Source organism: Lates calcarifer, linkage group LG3 (genome assembly GCF_001640805.2).
Source record: "Lates calcarifer isolate ASB-BC8 linkage group LG3, TLL_Latcal_v3, whole genome shotgun sequence".
In the NCBI taxonomy this organism is placed as follows: Eukaryota; Metazoa; Chordata; class Actinopteri; family Centropomidae; genus Lates; species Lates calcarifer.
In genome coordinates this window covers 12425201-12444259 of record NC_066835.1, presented here as the reverse complement: position 1 = coordinate 12444259, position 19059 = coordinate 12425201, and the positions used below count along the sequence as shown (strand labels likewise).

The window sequence follows — 19059 nt, the reverse complement described above, 5'->3', positions numbered from 1 at the left end:
AAAAATTGGATTTTCTTATTTTAGGTGCAGTTTATTTCGATTTAATATCTTACAATTTGTCTGCTTTCATCAGAGTGCCTGATGAGCATTACCTGCAGGTTGCCATGCGGTTGAGAGTCAGTGTTAAGTCACTACTAGCAAAGATTGATTGCATGACTTGGGTCTCCCACCAAACCCACACTCTGCTGTTTGGCGGTGCAGACTACAACCAGAGAAGACCACCTGGGCGTCGATGATGCATTAGCTGTTGGAGCAGTGTGGCATGCTGAATAAACACAGCAGACAAACATTCATTAGCAGGGAGGTGAAAGGAGTTTTTTGGTGCTGCAGGGCCTCCGACCCAGGACAAACCTGCATTCCTTTGGCTTGTCCGGGTCAGATATGTTGGCTGTATCCAACAGCCAGAGGATGATAATGTCTGGTTGTGTCTGAAAAAGAGGAAATTCAAAGTGCTCTGTCTTCATTTTGTGATGTCTAGAGTAAATGGGTTTGTGTTGAAACTTGACCTTTGTGTCTTACCCACTCAAATCCTATTGTTGTTGCCAGTAGACATGGACTTAATGCATTAAGTTGCAGATTTGCACGCCTAGGGTGACATTAAAGTGACAATGAAAATGCTTTGGTAGTATTCTAAATCTTAATTGTTCATCATCTTAAGTAATCAATTTGGTTTTCTCTAGTTGGCCCTGATGTGTAAATATCTTCAGAGTTTTTAAAAAATCTGCTGTGTGGTAATAGCACAACCAGCAATTTCCAGGAAAACCTAAGTCACACCCCTCACGACATGTTTTATGGTTATGCATTCCTGGTCTCCAGATGCTGCTGGTGGAGAAATGGATATGTCATTCTCTGCCATGATTATTTGATGTGTTGACTGTCAGCAGTAAGTCTAGAAAAGAGCTTCTGACTTTTGGTTCTGAGGCACTGAAACCTAAAGTAGATGTTTTGTGTTGTTTCAGATTGTTATAGTGGTCTCAATAAGTGTATATCATAGCATTTTTGTAGCCATTAAATTGTTATCTCCAGAATTAAAGTCCATTATCGTTATCCTTACAGGTTTAATAGATACAGCTATTAAAATGAGAGCAGAACAGCTAAAACACTGATGTCATTATACAGCACAAATGAGGATTCAATGGCTTTTAAATGACACAGTGCAATCCAATAAATGCTGAACCAAAGCATCACATTTCCAGTTTGCAAAATTGTGAGACAGAATAATTTATTGGAACAGATACAAGGATTCGATCACAATCATTAATGCATAAAAGACCTATTAAAAAAAAAAATCATACTCTACACAGCATTTGTCAGAATATAAGAAATATAGATTTACTCTTTAAAAACATCCATAAGCAACCCCAAGTTGGTCCCAGTAATAAGAATGAAAGGATCTTAATAAAAAGTGGTCACTAACAGAAAACATCAGGCTGTAGGCACATTCAGAACTCTAGGATACAGTGGACTCGCCTAAAAACAGTTATTTGTTCTGATGCTTATTACATACATACGTACAAATCTTTTCTTGTGAGACAAAAACAGTTTAAAAAATACAAGAAATATATACAATACATTTTCCTTGCTTCCGGGCTCGCAACTTCCTATAATCAATTATCTTGTAAAAACAAACAGAAGTTACAAAATTAGTATCTGACAAAACCCACGTGAGCTCATATTTATCCGGCCTGGTGTTCCAGTTTTAGTCTCTGAGCAGTTTGGGATGTTTATGTCTCTGAGTGTGTGTTTATAAGTATTATAGGGTAATGACAGTGCCATCCTCCTCCACCCCTCCCCTAGGCAGTGCAAGACTGTGTCGTGGGTCCGTTTTCAGGGAGCTGAGGATTTTGTGCAGGCTGCCGTTGCTGTGGCGGAGGGCTGGGTTGCTGCTGTGATGCGGGGGCTGTGAGGCGTGGTGGTGACTGTGCTGGGACTGTTGGTGTGGGTTGTGCTGAAGGTTCAGGTCTCTGTGGAGCTGGTAGCTGAGGCTGCTATGCTGGTGGTGGTGGTGGTGGTGGTGGTGTTGTTGTTGTTGTTGTTGTTGGTGGTGGTGGTGGTGGTGGGATCCTCCGTTGAGGCTTGGCTGGGAGTGGAAGGAGGCGGTGGAGACTACCGACGACGGACGTGAGGGGGGACTGGGAGGCGCTGGGGGGCCTGAAGCTGTCGTCGGCGTCTGCTGGTGTGTGCGAGACACACTGGATGCCAGGGAAGCGTTGGACCTCTGTGATGGCCGCTTGAGGCTGCTCTCGATGACGATATCTGCCTCTTCGTCGCTCTCCAGGTCGTCTTGGTACCCGTGCGCACCGGAGGATGTCACGCCCACCGAGGCCACCGACAAACTTGGGTAACCGGTCGATCCGCTGCTGTCGGACGACTGGCCTGAGCTGCCTGAGATCCTGCTGCTGCGGACCACGTTGTTGCGCTGGTTCACTGGCTTCACCGTCACGATCAGGTTGTGGCTGTTGGCGATCATCATATCTGTTACCTGATCCAGGGACTTTCCAGTCACCTCGATGCCATTCACCTCCAGCACCTCATCGTTCACCGCCAACAGCCCGGTGCTTTCTGCCAATCCCCCGGGCACCAGCCGGGATATGAAGATTCCGGGGACTTTTTCCAGCCCATGTGGCGTCACCCGGACACTGGTTCCGTCTCGGATGTAAAAACCCAGGGGTTTATCCGAGCCATGACGGTACAGTCGGACACGGCGGTGAGATTCAGGCAGGATGTCAACATCGATGATGGAGGAGACGGGCCGGAAGTCCTGGGGCATGCCGATGCGGATGTGTGGACGCTTGCGGTTGACGTCGTTGTTGCGCAGCGCCACCACTGCCTTCTTCTTGCGTGTAATTGTGTTGGTGCCAAAGTTTGCATAGTCGACCTCTTCTGCAAAGAAAAAGGAGACACAAAAACAGAAAAAGTTAGTCTTTCATGTACATTTGTCCCTGAATGTTAAAGGCTACAAGGAAAAAGGAAAAACTAAAATACTTACAAAGGTATAAAAAGTTTGACAGAGTTGCATACAGAAAGTTAAAAACACAATGGAAAATTTTCCATCCTAGGACTACAAAACCTGTACACATGAACACTCCATTATTTGCCCACACCTTTAAATCAAACCACCTGCCTTACAAACTCAAGAACCTTTGTTCAAACTAAGCACAGATGTGCTTGAAAAGAATTTCCCTGTGAGAGACCTGCTAATCATTTATACAGATTTCATTCCACATGTGACATTAACACAGTTTTTATTACTGAAGCCATAAACAAGACCTGAGGGATTTGCTGGTTTAGTCCTTAACTGAGTCGCTTTTAGATGAGGAGTACAACCTATGTATGAAAAATAAGATACAACTATATTCACATACTTCTGCTACTGCGACGCCCGGTGTGTTGTGTTGTGTGTGTGTGTGTGTGTTTGGATAAAATGCTGAGTGTGCAGAACATTCCTGCTTGAGCTGACAGAGGTGACCCACCCTTCTGCTACCGGGCAGCAGCTGTAGGGATTCCCAGCGTGCATTTCTGCACTCAAGACATACAGGCACATACATGTACTATCCTTGGAGTGAACGCAGAACTCAAACGACACAAAAATACTGACTGTCCTTTCAGTTACACCACAAGAAAAGTCTTTGGCGCTCCACTAAGACAAGACAATACGATGTGGAAAGAATGAGCTGTGAGGGAAGATCAGTGTGGTAATCTCAGTTAAAGCATGTTGTTTCCAACCAGAGATTTAGAGCAATCAATGAAACAATGAAAACCTTCACAGAGGGATAGATCACTCTCGCAGTGAGAGAGTGACTTCTTGAGAACTACATATCCACTGCCAAACATGCTCATATACTTGCTTTGATAAAATAAAGGAGAATGGATCGAGGCTTAGCAAGAGTGGAATGAAAACTTGTGGTTCTGGCAAAGAAGAGTGAGGTAGGGAAAAAAGTGTGTTCCTTGATAAAAAAAAAAAAAAAGAAATAACTTGATAGCTCTCTAATCTTCCCTTCTCAGGCAGACAGGAAATCTGGACACAGCAAAGCCTGATGTGACAGGAAGTGAGGGTCCCCAGGCGGGAGCATCAGCTCCTGCACTTCCATGGCAACAAAAATGAGTCATCCTTGCCCTACTGTGTGGGACACCTGCTTTATAAAATTATTGTGTGTGTGTGTGTGTGGTTGAGATGGGGGTGTGCATCTATGGGTGAGCACACTATAATTTCTGGTCCCGCCTTCAAAGCGCACTGAAGAAAGAGAGTGCACTGAAACAAATATGGAGTCTCAGAGAGCAGAGCCAGCTGGCCGGCTGTCCCTCCAACCTCGGAGGAGTGCGGACGTCTGCCATACTCCTGACTCCCCAGGCAGTGCTGACTCATTAATATATGTCGTCTTCCTCCGCCACCTCTTCTTGCTCCTCCTGAGCAGGAGAATGTTGACTAAGCAGGAGCATGTTTTATTATAGCTTTAGAGGGAAAATGGAATGAATGTGGAGGTTCTGTATGTGCTCAGTGTCCCTGGTGCAAGTCCTCGCTGTCAGGTGAAAGGAAGCAGCTTGTGGGGGTCGGTAGTGACACCAACCACAGTGCAGATGGGGAATTGGTGGTGACTAAATTGAGGAAAATGAATAACATGACAAAAATAAGAATGATAAATGAGTGCTAGTGAAATAGGAGCTTGACGTTTCTTGGCACAGCATGAAATAATGTTGTCAAGTGCTAACAGACTCAAGCCAAGCTGTGGTGCCAAAAGCATGCAATACCTGATAAAGAAACAGCCTGGAAAATGGCTCTTATCAACTTTTGCTGCTTTAAAATCATTTTTTTTAAATGCCAATTTTTCCTGTAAAAGTATCTGAGTATCATCAAACCTATGGTGCATGGTATTTTACTTTTCTATACATGTCGTGGCAGAAGCTGATTTGATTGAATCCAGACAAGGCATTTGCTACAGGGCTGGAATTTCTGCCACAAGTGCAAGTCTCCCTGATGGGAACCACATTGGAGGGAGATCGGCAGCAAAGTCTCATTACAGGGTCTAGGGTGTAACACCCTCCCTCCTTCCACACCCTCACCTCAGTCCAAAACCAAAGGCACACCACAGGGCCCACTGCATCACCAGTGTATTTAGTAGGACGCGTGATCTTTAAGTTAGAAATCCTATGTGTACGACTATAATTACACTTTCTGTGTGTAATGTCTCACAGCTGTTTTGAAAAATCCCATAAGAGGGCCATGCTGGTGTAATTTGTTTAAAGAAAGCTACAAATATATAAAGATATAGGGCGTGTTTGATATAGTATATCCTAGGGCAACAGCTGAGGAGGCAGCGAAGCTTAGTGACATATGGAATTACAACACTTTTGGGTTGATTACACTTGTTACAATCCACCAGGAAAACTGCATTTTATGATGTCAGCGTGTAAATTCTGCATCAGTGTTTGTCAGAAGCAGAATTAAAGTCTTCATGCACCTATCTATATAATTACCAAACATCAAGTAATGTCGCATACTTTGTGGAGGAATGTGAGTGCGAGCCAGGTAAGTGAGGAGGAAGGCATTCAGATGATAATGAAAACAGCCACAGGTGAAGTGGGTTCACTGCCACTGACATTCAGAAAAGCCTGAAGTCATTATATGTTTTAATAAAGTGAAAATGCTGCACTTCTAACCTTTAAGTGCACTAGAGGTGAACAATTACCGAATTAAGAGAATAGTGAATTGAGAGAAAATTAATCAGAAACTAACATTCACTTTCTCCAAATGTGTTTGTCTTTAATAGTGGTACATTGGTTGGACAAAACAAGCAACCCAAAGACGTCACCTTGGACTCTGGGGAATTTGCGATTTACATTTTTCTAGCACTATGCCTTCCATAACAAGTATGGCTAAAGCCACCACATATTCCCCTGGTAAGTAAAACCACTAAAGCATCACGGGATTACAGTATTTGGAGATGCCAAGCAAATTAAAATGTCGAGTCATAGAACCAGACTGTGGCAGCACAACCCTGTCTGTCTGTGTCTGTCTGCAGGGCTGGGGTATTATATTCTGGACCAGTGCATTCATCAAACTGAAAAGGGTTTTTCCATTGCAAAGTTGCACATTATGTTCTCTATTCCTCCTGCACATCAAGAGGAGAAAAAACCCTGCAGAGGACACTCCATAGTAGAAATTATGTCTATGTTTCAAGATAAACTTGCATGTGTTTCTGTAAGACCCAGTGTGAGAGTGACTGGAGTATAGGATAATGCAAGAAAATAACTTCCAATGACTTCCAATTGCAGATGAGACCAATCTCATTAATGGTCATTAATTACTTCTGAGAAGCTCAGTAAGAATAAACTATCAAGTGTCAAAGCTTTCTAGACCTAATGCCAAGTTTAGGAGACACACACACACACACCACACACACAAACACACACACACAACACAACACACACAACACACACACACACACACACACACACACACACACAGGGATTGTGGTGCAGAGCTAGTCTAAGTGAGCATGTTCCAGCCGATCACACAAAGGTTATCGTAACAGCTCCTGACAACCCTAATCCCTGCTACACTGAAGCATGATGGGTAAGCCAATGTGAACCCGTTGATCAAAGCCTGTCAGGTCACTGCCAGGCATCTGCAGACTCAACAGCGCCTCAGAACCAAAGCCTATTAGAAAAACTCAGTGTTTCAATTAGCTGTTAGTCAATATTTCCACAGTGTCATTTACTATCACATGTAATTTACTCATCAGGGTATAGAACTTAAAATGACGGTATATGTGATATACAATCTAGGAAAACTTACTGTGCATGCACACACCAGCTGTTTGCATTTACCCTAAACTTCAGTTTGTTCTAAACTTAAGGTCAGGGAATTCCACTAAAAATCCAGTTAATAGCGAGGCTAAATGCTGACAGAGACGGAAAAACGTTCATTCACTTAAATAACATTAAACATCTGTGGTAAAGAGTATCAGCGAGGGTAATGTGAGAGCTCTGACATGGCTTGGTGGATAAAGAAAGGGGGTCAGAAATTGACAGTGGGATTTCAACAGTGCTATGTTTCCCAGCCTTGTGAATCTAAATTCTGTCTCGCAATACTGGCATAAAGTAATAATGGAGAGGTGTTTTATTTAGGAATACTCCAGCTGAACTGTAGCTGAAACCCCATGATAACACCAGAAAACACCACCTAACCTGGCTCCAATCCATTCAACCCGTGGAGAGTCAGGGGCAAGAGGTCAGAGGTGAGAAGACGGCTTCTGGGTGACTTCTACATTCTGCTCATTGGGGTGTGTGTGTGTGTGTGTGTGTGTGTGTCTCTATCTCTCTCTCTGCATGACATTTGAGGAATGTGTGAGTACATGCAGTTGGAGATATCTCCCAACAGGATGAAGACCTGCATAGGTTCACAAGACAGGCGCAGGCTGCTTTGAACCAACTGGCTAATTTAAGCTTGCTAGGATACTGTTTAAGTAATGTGATCCATCGCTGGCATATTACTAATCTTCTTTACAGCCATACTAAGTGCTGACTTTAATGAAAACTGAGATCTACCAGACAATCATATTTAAATTAGCTGGGAAACATAATCTCTCAAAGTTTTTGTGTGATACTGGTGAGAAAACGTGCTTGCCATTGAATGCCCCATGCTGTTTTTAAGTTAACAAAGCAAAGGAGAAAGTGGAAAAATAGTCTTTGTTCTGCTGAAACCCACCTCTAGTTAACCAAAGCTGTGAAAAGAAGGCTCTTTAAAATCCTACTGCTTTCCGCCATCTCCCATAAAAAGACAGGAATCTAAAGAGTTTTATGATCAGCCATTAAGGCCTCTGCACACTTGCTCCTGGCAGGTCTTCTTATATTCACCACTGACTCCACACAACTGTAAATACAGACTCAAAGGATGATGGAAATGAATCAAAACAAAACAGACTTTCATTTTGACACAGTGTTTCAAATCCTTTTCATGCTTTATTTAACACGTGATGCAATGTGCGTAATAAACAAGTACGAAACTATTTATCAGCAGGGAATTTGTATAATGAGGGTGTGTGTGTGTGTGTGTGTGTACGACACTGTGGAAGCACTGACGTGAAAAGGCAGACTGTTACAGACAAACACAAACATTAGCTCTTGGCTTTACATAAGTGACCATGCCACACCACAGCCACAACACGACAGGTGAGTGCCACCATAAAAACAACACATACATTCAAACTAATGGTGTTTGTGGAGGTGCTTGGGGCCGGCTCCATGTGTGATATTTCACACAGGGCTTTGTGAAAGTTGGCACACCATGTTAAGTATTTTTGGTGTATCTGTGCTGGCAGAGGGAACATCATGAGGACAAACACAACTAGCTGTTGGGGCTAAAGCCAGAATTAATATTAATTTTTCCTGATTTGCCAGTAAACAGGGGGAGCATGTTGTGTCTGTCTTTATAAAAAGCTCCTAAACTCTGATTGGCTGAGTCACTGTCAAAGCAGCTGTAAAAAATATAAACAGGAAAATACTGTAAAACCTAACAATTAGCTACGAAAACTGCTAACTAATTTTAAACATAACTTCATCAGTGAAAAGCCTTGTTATTATGTGCATGTGAGACTTGGGGCAGAGGCAACAACATCAACACCCTGCTAACAGCTTTAGTGGGGGCCCCTCAGGGGGTGTGACCCCCCCTGGTAATGATATTTTTACCCAGTGATAAGACCCAGACACTAGCAGCCCAGCTGAGGAACTTCACAAACACACAGTTCTTTCAGACTCCTTCACAGACGCAATAAATACTGTGGTGACATCAGGCTATGCAAAGAAGTCTTCGATACACAGATGGGGATTGAGATACAAGAAGCATATATGAAATTCTAATCACATGCTACATTGCTAAACTTGGCACAGATCAGCATGTCGTCAAAGTCCAGTGAAAACTGTGCACCACCGAATTTGTGATTTTTAATTTTTCAGACAAATTTAATTAGCTTCAATGGGTGCTAGCCACTTAGCTTAGCATATTTCTTTACGTATTAAGCTTCCTTTACAGTTCTCTCACCTCTAAAGCTAATTCGTCTCTACTGTATTCTCAAACTACAGCCTACAACCTCTGGCTTGTTGCTATGTCTACAGCTACAGTCCATCTATGCAAGTGACATTCCTGCACCCCAACAACCCCACCCCCCAGTCCCCATCGTGGTCTCTGGCCAAGCATGACAAAGTGCTTAGTGACAGGAGAGACCATAATCACTGGAGAGAGGGAGAGACGAGGCACACAAGAGAGAACAGTGAATAGTGCTAGACCCTGCTGCCTTTTGCATTAGCTCACTGGATGCTGTGGCAGTGGGCTTCATTCCTGGGCCCCACAGACAGACAGGCCGACACACACACTCTCACGCACACACACAGCTGGAAGGTCCCCACTTTTAAAACCACCACGAATATGGCACGAAGCAGAACGGGATGAAACAGCACATGACAGAGCAGAGCCATGCAGGACGAAACGAAGCGGCCCACTACAATGCTGTACAGTAGAGGTGTATGGATCTGCTGAAACATTCTCCCTTTACCTACATTTGCATTTTTTTGTCCTGTTTGCATTAGAAAAGACATGATTTAATGAAATGCAGAGTGCTTTGTGTTGCCTTCTCCTCATAGCGTGGGGTCAGAAATAACTGGTTTTCATGACTCTCCAGTGGTTTCATACAACAAATCCAAACGCAGAAAAATGAGCTGAACAGCAAATTTCTACATCTCTTTCCCATGTAATAGAACTTGCAGTGAATACTAAAAAAGGCAATTCTCCTCTAGTGCAGTTCCGTTTACTTGCCAGGTCAAGTTTTCACCTCTGTCAAAATAAAAAGCAGGCGGAGCCCCCTAAAATGGGATGTACACATATTAATGTATTGAATGAACCAAAACAATCAGTATTCTTGGACGTCTCTTCTCCTCCCTGTTGGAGACGGCCGGGAAGTCAATCTGTGTGTTTAGGGGCTGGCTGCTGCCAAGACGTTCAGCTAACACTAACATGGAAAAAGAATCCAGACAGAATAAAGAAGAACTTTTTTTTAACATGCAAACATATTTCACATTCTTGCAGGGGTGGTTGAGGCAGGGCCTGGGTGGAAATTTGGAGAAGCTTGATAAACGTACGTGGTTTTAATCGACAGCTGCTCTGAAGGTCTGGGTAGGAACTTACTGGAAGTTTTTGTGATCTTGTGCATGCTCTGTTATGCTAGGTGCACAGAAAAGTAACTAAGTACATTTACTCAAGCACTGCACTTGAGCACAATTCTGAGGTATTTGTACCTAACTTAAGCATTTCAATTTTAGGCTACTGTATACTTCGACTTCACTACTTCTGACAGCTTTAGCTACTAGTTACTTTACAAATTCAGTTTATAAAATGTAACTTATCAATAATAATCTCAAAGGGGAGCCACTCTGCACAATGTATACGTTTACTTTGATACTTCATGTACATTTTGTTTGTGATACTTATTTAGATTGACTTAAATCCATTTCTTTTTGCAGGACCTTTACAGTATTTTACATTGTAGCATTGTTACTGTAAGTACATAATCTGAATCCTTCTTCCAGTCTGCACAGAGGAGTGTACGCACACATACATGCACAAATGCATTCACTTTTCTGTAGATTGTGAATCTGCTCATTCCAGAAAGAGATGGTGGGAGAAAAAAAAAGAGCTTAGAATCTTCATCATTATGTAGATATTTTTTAGCAGACTTCAACGGACTCACACTCATCATCTAGTCTGCATTTGTATTGTTTTTGTGCTTCAGGTAGAAAAGCAAAGAAATGCTGGGGTTACAAGAACTGAAGAGGGGTCATGTGAGTGTCAGGTGAAACTGCAAGAGAGTGAGACAAAACCCTAACATACAGTAAATGTGCTGGGTAGCACTTTGCACGCACTCCCTCCATTCCTTCACTCCCTGCGCTCATTTCACTAGCAGTTACGGCGGCGCACGGGGGCCGAGCTGCACATCTGGGACAAGTTAAATGGAGCTGCCTTGTCTGCTCCTGTTCTGGCTTGGTCTGTGTGGTGGGGTGGGGTTGGGTGGGGAGAGAGTCGCAGGTTTAAAGATTCGCCACAGGTATCACCCACCCCCCCATAACACAGGCACACACACACACACACACACACACACACACACACAGACACACACACACACACACACACACACACACACACACACACACACACAGCTCCAGCTGACTTCATTCACACACAGATGTTGGACCAAATCACGAGGGGAACAGAGGTTAAGACCAAGAGAAGGGTATTTAAAGAAGAAGGGAGTAGGAGAGTGCAGGCGCGTACATAAGGAGATTAACCTGTGTTTGTGTGTGTGTGTGTGTGTGTGTGTGTGTGTGTGTGGGGGGGGGGCTGACATATAACAGGGGGGGAGGACGATGAAACATCAAAGAGGGAGGGAGAGGAGAGCGATCGAGTAGACAGGTCTTGCATTCCTCAAAAGGAACAATCTACACTCCATCAAGTATCCCCACCACCACCACCCCACCCCTCCAAGAAAAAAAAAAAAAAAGCACTGGTGGGGGTTCACAAGCCTTCCTGCCTCCTCCTCCTCCTTCTTCTACTACTGCTGCTGCTTCTGGTTTTAATCCAGCTGCCTCTCTGCTGATCATATGCATGTTTCTAACCAAGAAAACACATGCTGTTGATTTAAGTTCCACAAAGTCTCCGCTGCCATCTGGCCCACAGGTACCCGGGCTGCCTTCACTGCTTACTACCCATGCAAAGATATAAATAAATGTCACTGTGGAATACAAAGTCAATGGAAATCTTGGACTGTTTTACTTAAGAAAAGTTATGCTTAGCCGTAAACAGTGGACATGTCTTTCATTTCAAAGAGAACATTTTAACACACTTAAGTCCTGCAACCATATGACGAATAATACATTTTACAGTCATTTTGGCAAAGAAAGGATAAGGGGAGATAGATTCTGGCAGTGTAGCGGTGACAGTAGTCACAGTAGCAGACTTGGACTAGAGCCCCTGCCACCTGTCGGGCCTTCTGTTTGTGTGAGAGTGAGTGATTAAGTGGGTGTGTGTACGAGAGAAAGATGGACTTAAGTGTGACACAGAACTCTAAATGCTAAAATTATGAGGTAACCTGAGCTATTGTTTCCTGATGGCCAATCTTTCTTTCAATATTCCTCCTCTCTTATACACATCCGATGCTCTACTACAAGGAAGACATTCAGATAACAGCATAACATGATAAGACTCGCTGTATAAACTCTCAATTCCTCTCCCAAACTCATAAACCAAAACACAAGATTTGCAGCCTCCAGCCTCTTTCAACCATCAAATAATGTCTAATGAGCCCCAGGCTGAAAAGATTTGCCCTCAATTGGGTTTGCTTCATATTGCTTAATGAAGAGAACAATGTTTATGAGTCCTGTGTGAATATTATTCATGCGGGGCCCACTTCAGAAGTGAGAGAAAGCGAACATGGTTCATTTGCAACAGCTTTATCGGTAGCTGTGTTGAAATTATTCATGTTATAGAAATAGCTGCAAAAAGGTTGGGGCAACTGCATTAAAAAGGAGAAGAGAGCTAAAAATAATAAACCCACGTGTGAAGAGGATGCAGTGGATGGGTGGATGAACTGAAACACTGCTATACTGTGTAAACCAGCTGAACTGAACTCAACTACTGAAACTTGTCATAACCTATCTTGGCCTGTGTATTTAGCTGTCTAACACGCAAACAGTCTTAACTATATTTGGAAGCCAAATGCAGGAACTCACACATCTAAATAATACTGTAGTTATATTACAATACAAACTTTGGGAGCTTGTGCTTGTTTTTGTGTGGTTTAGCCACCCACGCTTGCTGCTGTCTAGAGGTCTTCACATGTCACAAGATGTTGGGCACATGTTTTACCTGCTTAAACTTTTTGGTGCTGATCTGAACTACATTCACTGTCTAATCTTTTATTGGCTGTAGGTGATAGACAACAAGCTGCCTAGGAGGATTACGGTCTCTCTGGCTCTCTCACTGTCTTTCACACTCACACTCTACAAACAGACCAAGAAATGCTGGAGCATGTGCTGTTCAAGCAGACAGGTAAGGAAATGAGACAATCGAGCAAGCAGACAAACACAGACTTGAAAACAGACAAATTTCTTTCTGTCAACAGGTGAAAAGATTAGCAATTCATCATTCTGCCCGTGAGCCAATTTCAATTTCGTCTGTAGTGAACTGCCGGCTTGAGGGGGAACAGAAAGAGAGACTGAGAAAAAGGGGCGAGATTGTCTATCTTCACAGAGGATGTCTTGCTGAGAAGGTCTTACATCAGCCCACAGGAAAAGTGATCCTTTGTTATGAAGCTGCCTCTGGAGACATTCAGCTCATTCACACCATGGGCAAGAAAAATAATCCATCACGCTACAACTCGACTTATACGCGGCCAGAGAAAATGTTGTCTCCAGAGCCGAATGAGATCATTTTTTATCCTTATCCAACCAGACAAATACACAGTCACACATACACACCTTGTCTATTGTCTATTTGCAACAAATCAGCATCATAGTCTTGGCTGAATATGGGCTTCTTGTCACTTTTGTTGCTGATCCAGTTTGGCTTTACTATTCTTAATCCTTTGAAGGGGCTCCAGCACGAGATTTGCACTGGTATGTGTCGGACCCTCCCATTAGTGCAAGCTCTCTCTTTGACCTCCATTCAGTCATGAGCAAGGGTCAATGAAAAGCCCCTTTCCGGCCTCCAGGTGAGGGCCCCCCCATTCCCCGGGTGTGATTGGGCAAATCTTCTGCAAGCTTGGACAGGCCACAGTCCCATCCTCCCGTACACCTGAAAACACCAACACCCTCTCTTACACAACCACACAGCATAGCACAACACTTCCTGTGTGGGGTGACACATATCCTTGGTTCTTCCTGCTCCTGCTTTGCTCCACTGACTCCATTTGTGGTTTACTTCATCTACTCTCTGCAGCCATATCACCACTCTCATCTCTCCCTCTCTCTCTCTCTCTCTCTCTCTCTCTCTCTCTCTGTCTCTCTCTCTCTCTCTCTCTCTCTCACACACACACACACGTCAAAACTATCTGTGGGAGAATTTCCACATGAGTTGTCAGTGTCCATTGTTTCAGCGAGTCTCTGGGACACAATTCATATCAGCACAAGAGTCAGGGCTCACTCCTCCCCTCCTCCATTCTTTTCCTTCCTCTCCCATCCTGAACTGCTGAGTTGGCCTGATTCAACCACCAACTCGGGGGAGGTGTGAGGAGGGGGGGGGGGGTGAGAGAAGGGGGCAATGTCCTCACATAGTGTGTCTGTCTATTCCTGCCAGACGTTGGTGAGTCAGTTAAGGAGCTCGTAAGACAGTTCTTTACTGAGCAGGAAGGCTTTGGGTAAAAACGTTATTTATTAAAGTTTGATGCTTGCATGCTGAATGTACCAGTGCAGCAGTCGTTTAAAATGATCTCAGTTGTAGACAGTAAAGCAGACAAGTCCACCTTTATGTGACTATGGCTAAAAGTTATGCAGAAGGGGGTGGTTTTTATAATAAAACCAGTTACTCACTTTGAGCTCCTCATACTCCTCCTCTGGAGAACATTTACTGTATATGAAGACACAGTAAAGAGGATTAACCCCCACCCTCTTACATACTGTAAATCAAAGAACTATCTTGCTCAATTTCCTTTGGCATTAACACAATGAGCTGATCCTGAATCACAGATGTATTAATCAGAAGTATTAGACAAAATGCAGCTGAGAAACAAAGTGTCATTGTGAACCATTCAACTACAAATAGACCGGTTCTATAGTAAAGCAAAGTAAAACATTAAAACCAACCATCCAATGACCCAATAGGACACTCCTCCAGGAGCAATCAATTACACCTTGGACAAACCACAGATGAGATGTGTACTTTAGATCCTCTTTGTGATTTACTTTGACGTTAAATTAAGTTTGCCATGGCTACTTGTCAGGCTAATTGCAAGGTCTGGTGATTTGTGATAGCCAATCATTAAAACCTATGCCTTTATTCTAGCCAATCAAAGCACTCCAGTGCATGTTATGGCTGAAGAACTGCCCGACTGGTGAGGGGCATGACAGCTTGTCTCATTGTTTTAGCCTCATGACCTATATATGGCTATACTTTTAGCTGGCTGTAATTGTTCCTTTAGTTCCTCGAGCGCACACACACACACACACACACACACACACAACACTGTTGCACTGATCCACACAAATCAAGTGTGCCATAATGCACGTCACCACCAACATTTGAAGATAAGAAGACAATTAAGCAATGACTAAAACTCAGTCTTTTTCAATGCTGAAAATCAGAAAATGTTCATCAGAAAACTCTAACAATGCACCACTCTCCCCCTTTATGCCTAGAAAAAAAAAGAAACAACAAAATGGCCTCAGATTTCGTCAGTGTGGCTTGGCCACAAGGGAATACCAGAAGAGTAAACAACCCTAAAGAAACAGTCAACTCCCTCTCAGCAGACCAGATCAGACTGTTTCAAGGAAAAACACTCCAGCATATACTAAATGGGTTGTGACACATAAACATGCCTTTTTAATGCTAAAGGCATGATCGTCTGTTCAATGTGAACATGGAGAAATTCCATAAAATAATTTTAGCTAATGAACGTGTGTGTGTGTGTGTGTGTGTGCGCACGTGTGTTCACACACGGTCTGTGACTGAGTATCTCCAATTTAGGGATCCAAAAACAAAGAAATGCACACAATAAAAACCTTGGTCAATGGTGTTCATACAGACAGACCAAAGGACACAGCCTGTAACAGCCATGTTTGTACAGGCTTTCAGGTTAAGTGCATTTAGTTCTGGATGGTTCTTGCCTCAGGGACAGTGAACCTCTGACCAGGGTCATCAAATGGGGAAAATAAATGACTTCACATGCTACAAGGTCGAGCTCATCTGATTGGTTTCGGGGCATAAGGAGCGTGTGTGTATGTGTCTGTGTTTCCAATGTATAGTATTTATAGCATTCAAGTCAGTCATGGGCAATAGCAGTATGCACAACAGACTCCACTCATTTTGAAACTGTGAAGTTGCCTCACGTTAATGACAAAATTAGATGTGCTGATATATTTACTTGTTTACTTGTTAACTAAATCTTAGGTGGGCTACCAGCAGTTAGTATGAGCCTGTTTTTGTAGCCAAGACACAGCTAACCCAAAGTGAGCTGGGTGGCTCTGAAGTCAACCTTGCCAGTGGTGAGTGTGTTTGCTGCAGATGAGCTGTTGAGAAGCAAAGTCAGTCCCTCCTTTGTAATTATGGACTCCCAAAATAACCGTTTGCAGAGGCAATGCTAGGTTGATGCTGTGCTAGCTAGCTCTCATGGCTCGGCTTGGTAAAGGCAGAAAGCTGCATGTTGTTTCTGAGGCCCAAAAAAAAAAAAAAAAAAAGGAAAAAAAAGAAATAGATGTAGTGCTATAGCAACTGAAATGAATGGTTTGGAAATGATCATAAGTTTTTAAAAGGTAACTTCTGTTGAAAAAGCAGGAGTTAAATAGATCTTAAGTTCCTCAGAAATTTCAAACTGTAGTCTATCCCCAGAGATGGTGTGCTTGGACAACAAACCAAAACAAAAGTCGGACATGGTGGAAAATTTGTGGAGGGAAAAAAAACAAAACAAACAAAAAAACCCCACATAAAAACCAGACTGAAAGGCAATGCAGCATTTTGGTCCGGTGTGTGACACTGTTCTCAAGCAAACCTGTATGTTTCGATAAAGTGAGGTAAACTAAGATTTCCTCAAAGGACACAAATCCTTTGCTCAAACTCATGTTCACAACATTAGCATATGTGAGAATTAGTGTGAGTTTTCAGATGCAGAGGCAGAGCATGCCTGGCCTTGTCCTTCAGTAGAACTGTAATTAAATAGGAACTGCAGTGAGCAGTCTCACAGCGAGCCGTCTCTGCACAAACCAGCGACTCCTCCCTCAAAAACCCACTAACACCCACCCAGCGTCCATATTCCCCGCTCTCTCTAACCCCAAATCTTCACCCTCTTCCCTCACTTTGCTCATGGCTCGGTTCTAAACTTGGCCTGGGAAATTTCCACTGCATTCTCTTATTTGGCCATTCTCTGTATTGTCTCAGTATTGGCTGAAGGAAAAAAACATCCTTTGACTGTTATTTATCATAACCCTGTGATATTTAATGTATTACAGCAGGTATTTTCTGATTTAACATGTTTGTTGACCCCTCAGAGAGTCATGCAAACTCCAGCAAATGACTTCCTATAGTTCTAAAAAAATATGATCAATCCAAACAGAGCCTAAGTAGCCTTACATGGAGTTGGACAGAGTAAATAGCCACTGTAATAACACAGAGCCCATTGCTTTCTAGTCTGCTGGGGTGACTGCATAATCTATATGTTCTGTGAGTAGCCTTCTCAGTGCAAAATGGAGAGTCTAAAAAAGGCTGTTGCTCTTTAACTATGAGGGACTGATGGCTAAAACCTATCTTAAAGGAGTAATTCAACATTTTGGGAGGTGTGTCGCTTTCTGGCAGAGAGAAATGAGAGGATTAATACTGGCCTCATCTTTATCCACTTAACACAAGGCTACAGCCAACAGCCTGATACTTTAGCTTAGCATAAAGACTGGAAAAAAGGGGAAACAGCAAGCCTGACTGTGTCTGAAGGTAACAAATCAGCAAGATACCAGCACAACTCACTTAATGTACAAAAATAGAAACAAGCTAGCTTTTCGTGCTAAGCTAACTGGCTGCGGCTATATGTTCAACTGACAGATATGAGTATGGTTTCAATCTTCTCCTCTAACTTTCAGCAAGAAAATGAATAAGCATGTTTCCAAAAACGCAAAACTACAGAAAGCCTCCAAAATAAGGTAAAATTCTATTGTATAGATAATTGTATAGATCATCTACATTGCTGTCTACTGAAGTTAAAACAGGAGTCCAAAAAAAGCCCTGCCTCCTATTCTTATGACAGCATACAAACAAACACATAAACAAAGACCAAAACCCACACACAGTTGGAAATTCTAGGTCACACATGTCACAGGATCTCCTTCCACTTTCAAGCCAATAACTGAGTGAAAGAAATAAGGCACTGAAGTATTTCAAGCTTCTTTTCTCTCTTTGAAGGTTCATGCTGCTGAGGAGTGGCTGTAGTGGTGGTGGCGGCTTAGGAAGTTGTTTGTTTGTCCCTGAAGGACCGGCTATATTCATCACATCCAGCGTGCAATTTCCAGATCCCGCGTCTCTGGGCTTATTTAGACGCAGGATGAGGTCAATTTCAACCCCGGCCACTGAGTTTTTGAGAATCAGAGCAGTCATAACAGAAAAGTCTGTCAAGGTGTTGAGGCATTTCTGAATTGAGAGCAGCTGTGTATATAGTTCATTTTCACCAATATGAAGAACTGCAAATCAGCTGCATCCTTCGGGAAATTTGCACATCAAACACTTAAGCAAACACTTACACAAACATTTAAGTTAAGAGTTAAGAGGATTCATTTTCTACTAACCTGATGCAAAACAAAAGTGAATCTACGAAATGCTTGTCAAAAGTGAGAAGCAGATTGGAGGAGTGCCCTGACACAGACACTCCTTGTCCCACAATGTCTGGAAACTGCATTGTGGGGGAGCAGGGGACTCAGTTCAAAGCGGGGTCGTAAACCAAAATGAAAGCAGGGACTTAGGAAACACAAACACCAATATAGTTTTGCCAAACACAACAGCCCTCACAAGTTTAATTAAAACACAGGACCTCCCCTCCCAGGCCTCAAGAACAGAGAGAAATGGATGCAATGGAACAGTGTGTGTGTGTGTGTGTGTGTGTGTGTTTGCATGCTTGTATCCAGCTGCATGTTTAGTATGGGTGTGGATTTGTGTTTGTGCGCACTCAAGCACATGTTTGCCCCGTTTTTTGTGCCAGCTGACATGATTTACGGCATCACCCAAGCTGGTCTGCAGCGTCTTCGCAGTGAGAGGCACAAAAGAGGAGGCAGCTCCCCATCGGACATGGCTTTTGCTGCTCTGTCCTGCTCCTGGCATCTCCA

At 43.2% G+C, this 19059-nt stretch overlaps 1 protein-coding gene across 1 annotated transcript in view; it reads right to left on the bottom strand.

Moving 5' to 3' along the window:
* Positions 1-1205: 1205 nt before the first annotated feature.
* pard6gb (par-6 family cell polarity regulator gamma b) overlaps positions 1206-19059 on the bottom strand; it is a 30911-nt gene continuing 13057 nt past the window's right edge. Inside the window, exon 3 of the mRNA XM_018698008.2 lies at positions 1206-2883. Coding sequence (XP_018553524.1) covers positions 1754-2883 — 1130 coding nt within the window. The 3' untranslated portion in view covers positions 1206-1753. The remainder of the gene's footprint in view (positions 2884-19059) is intronic.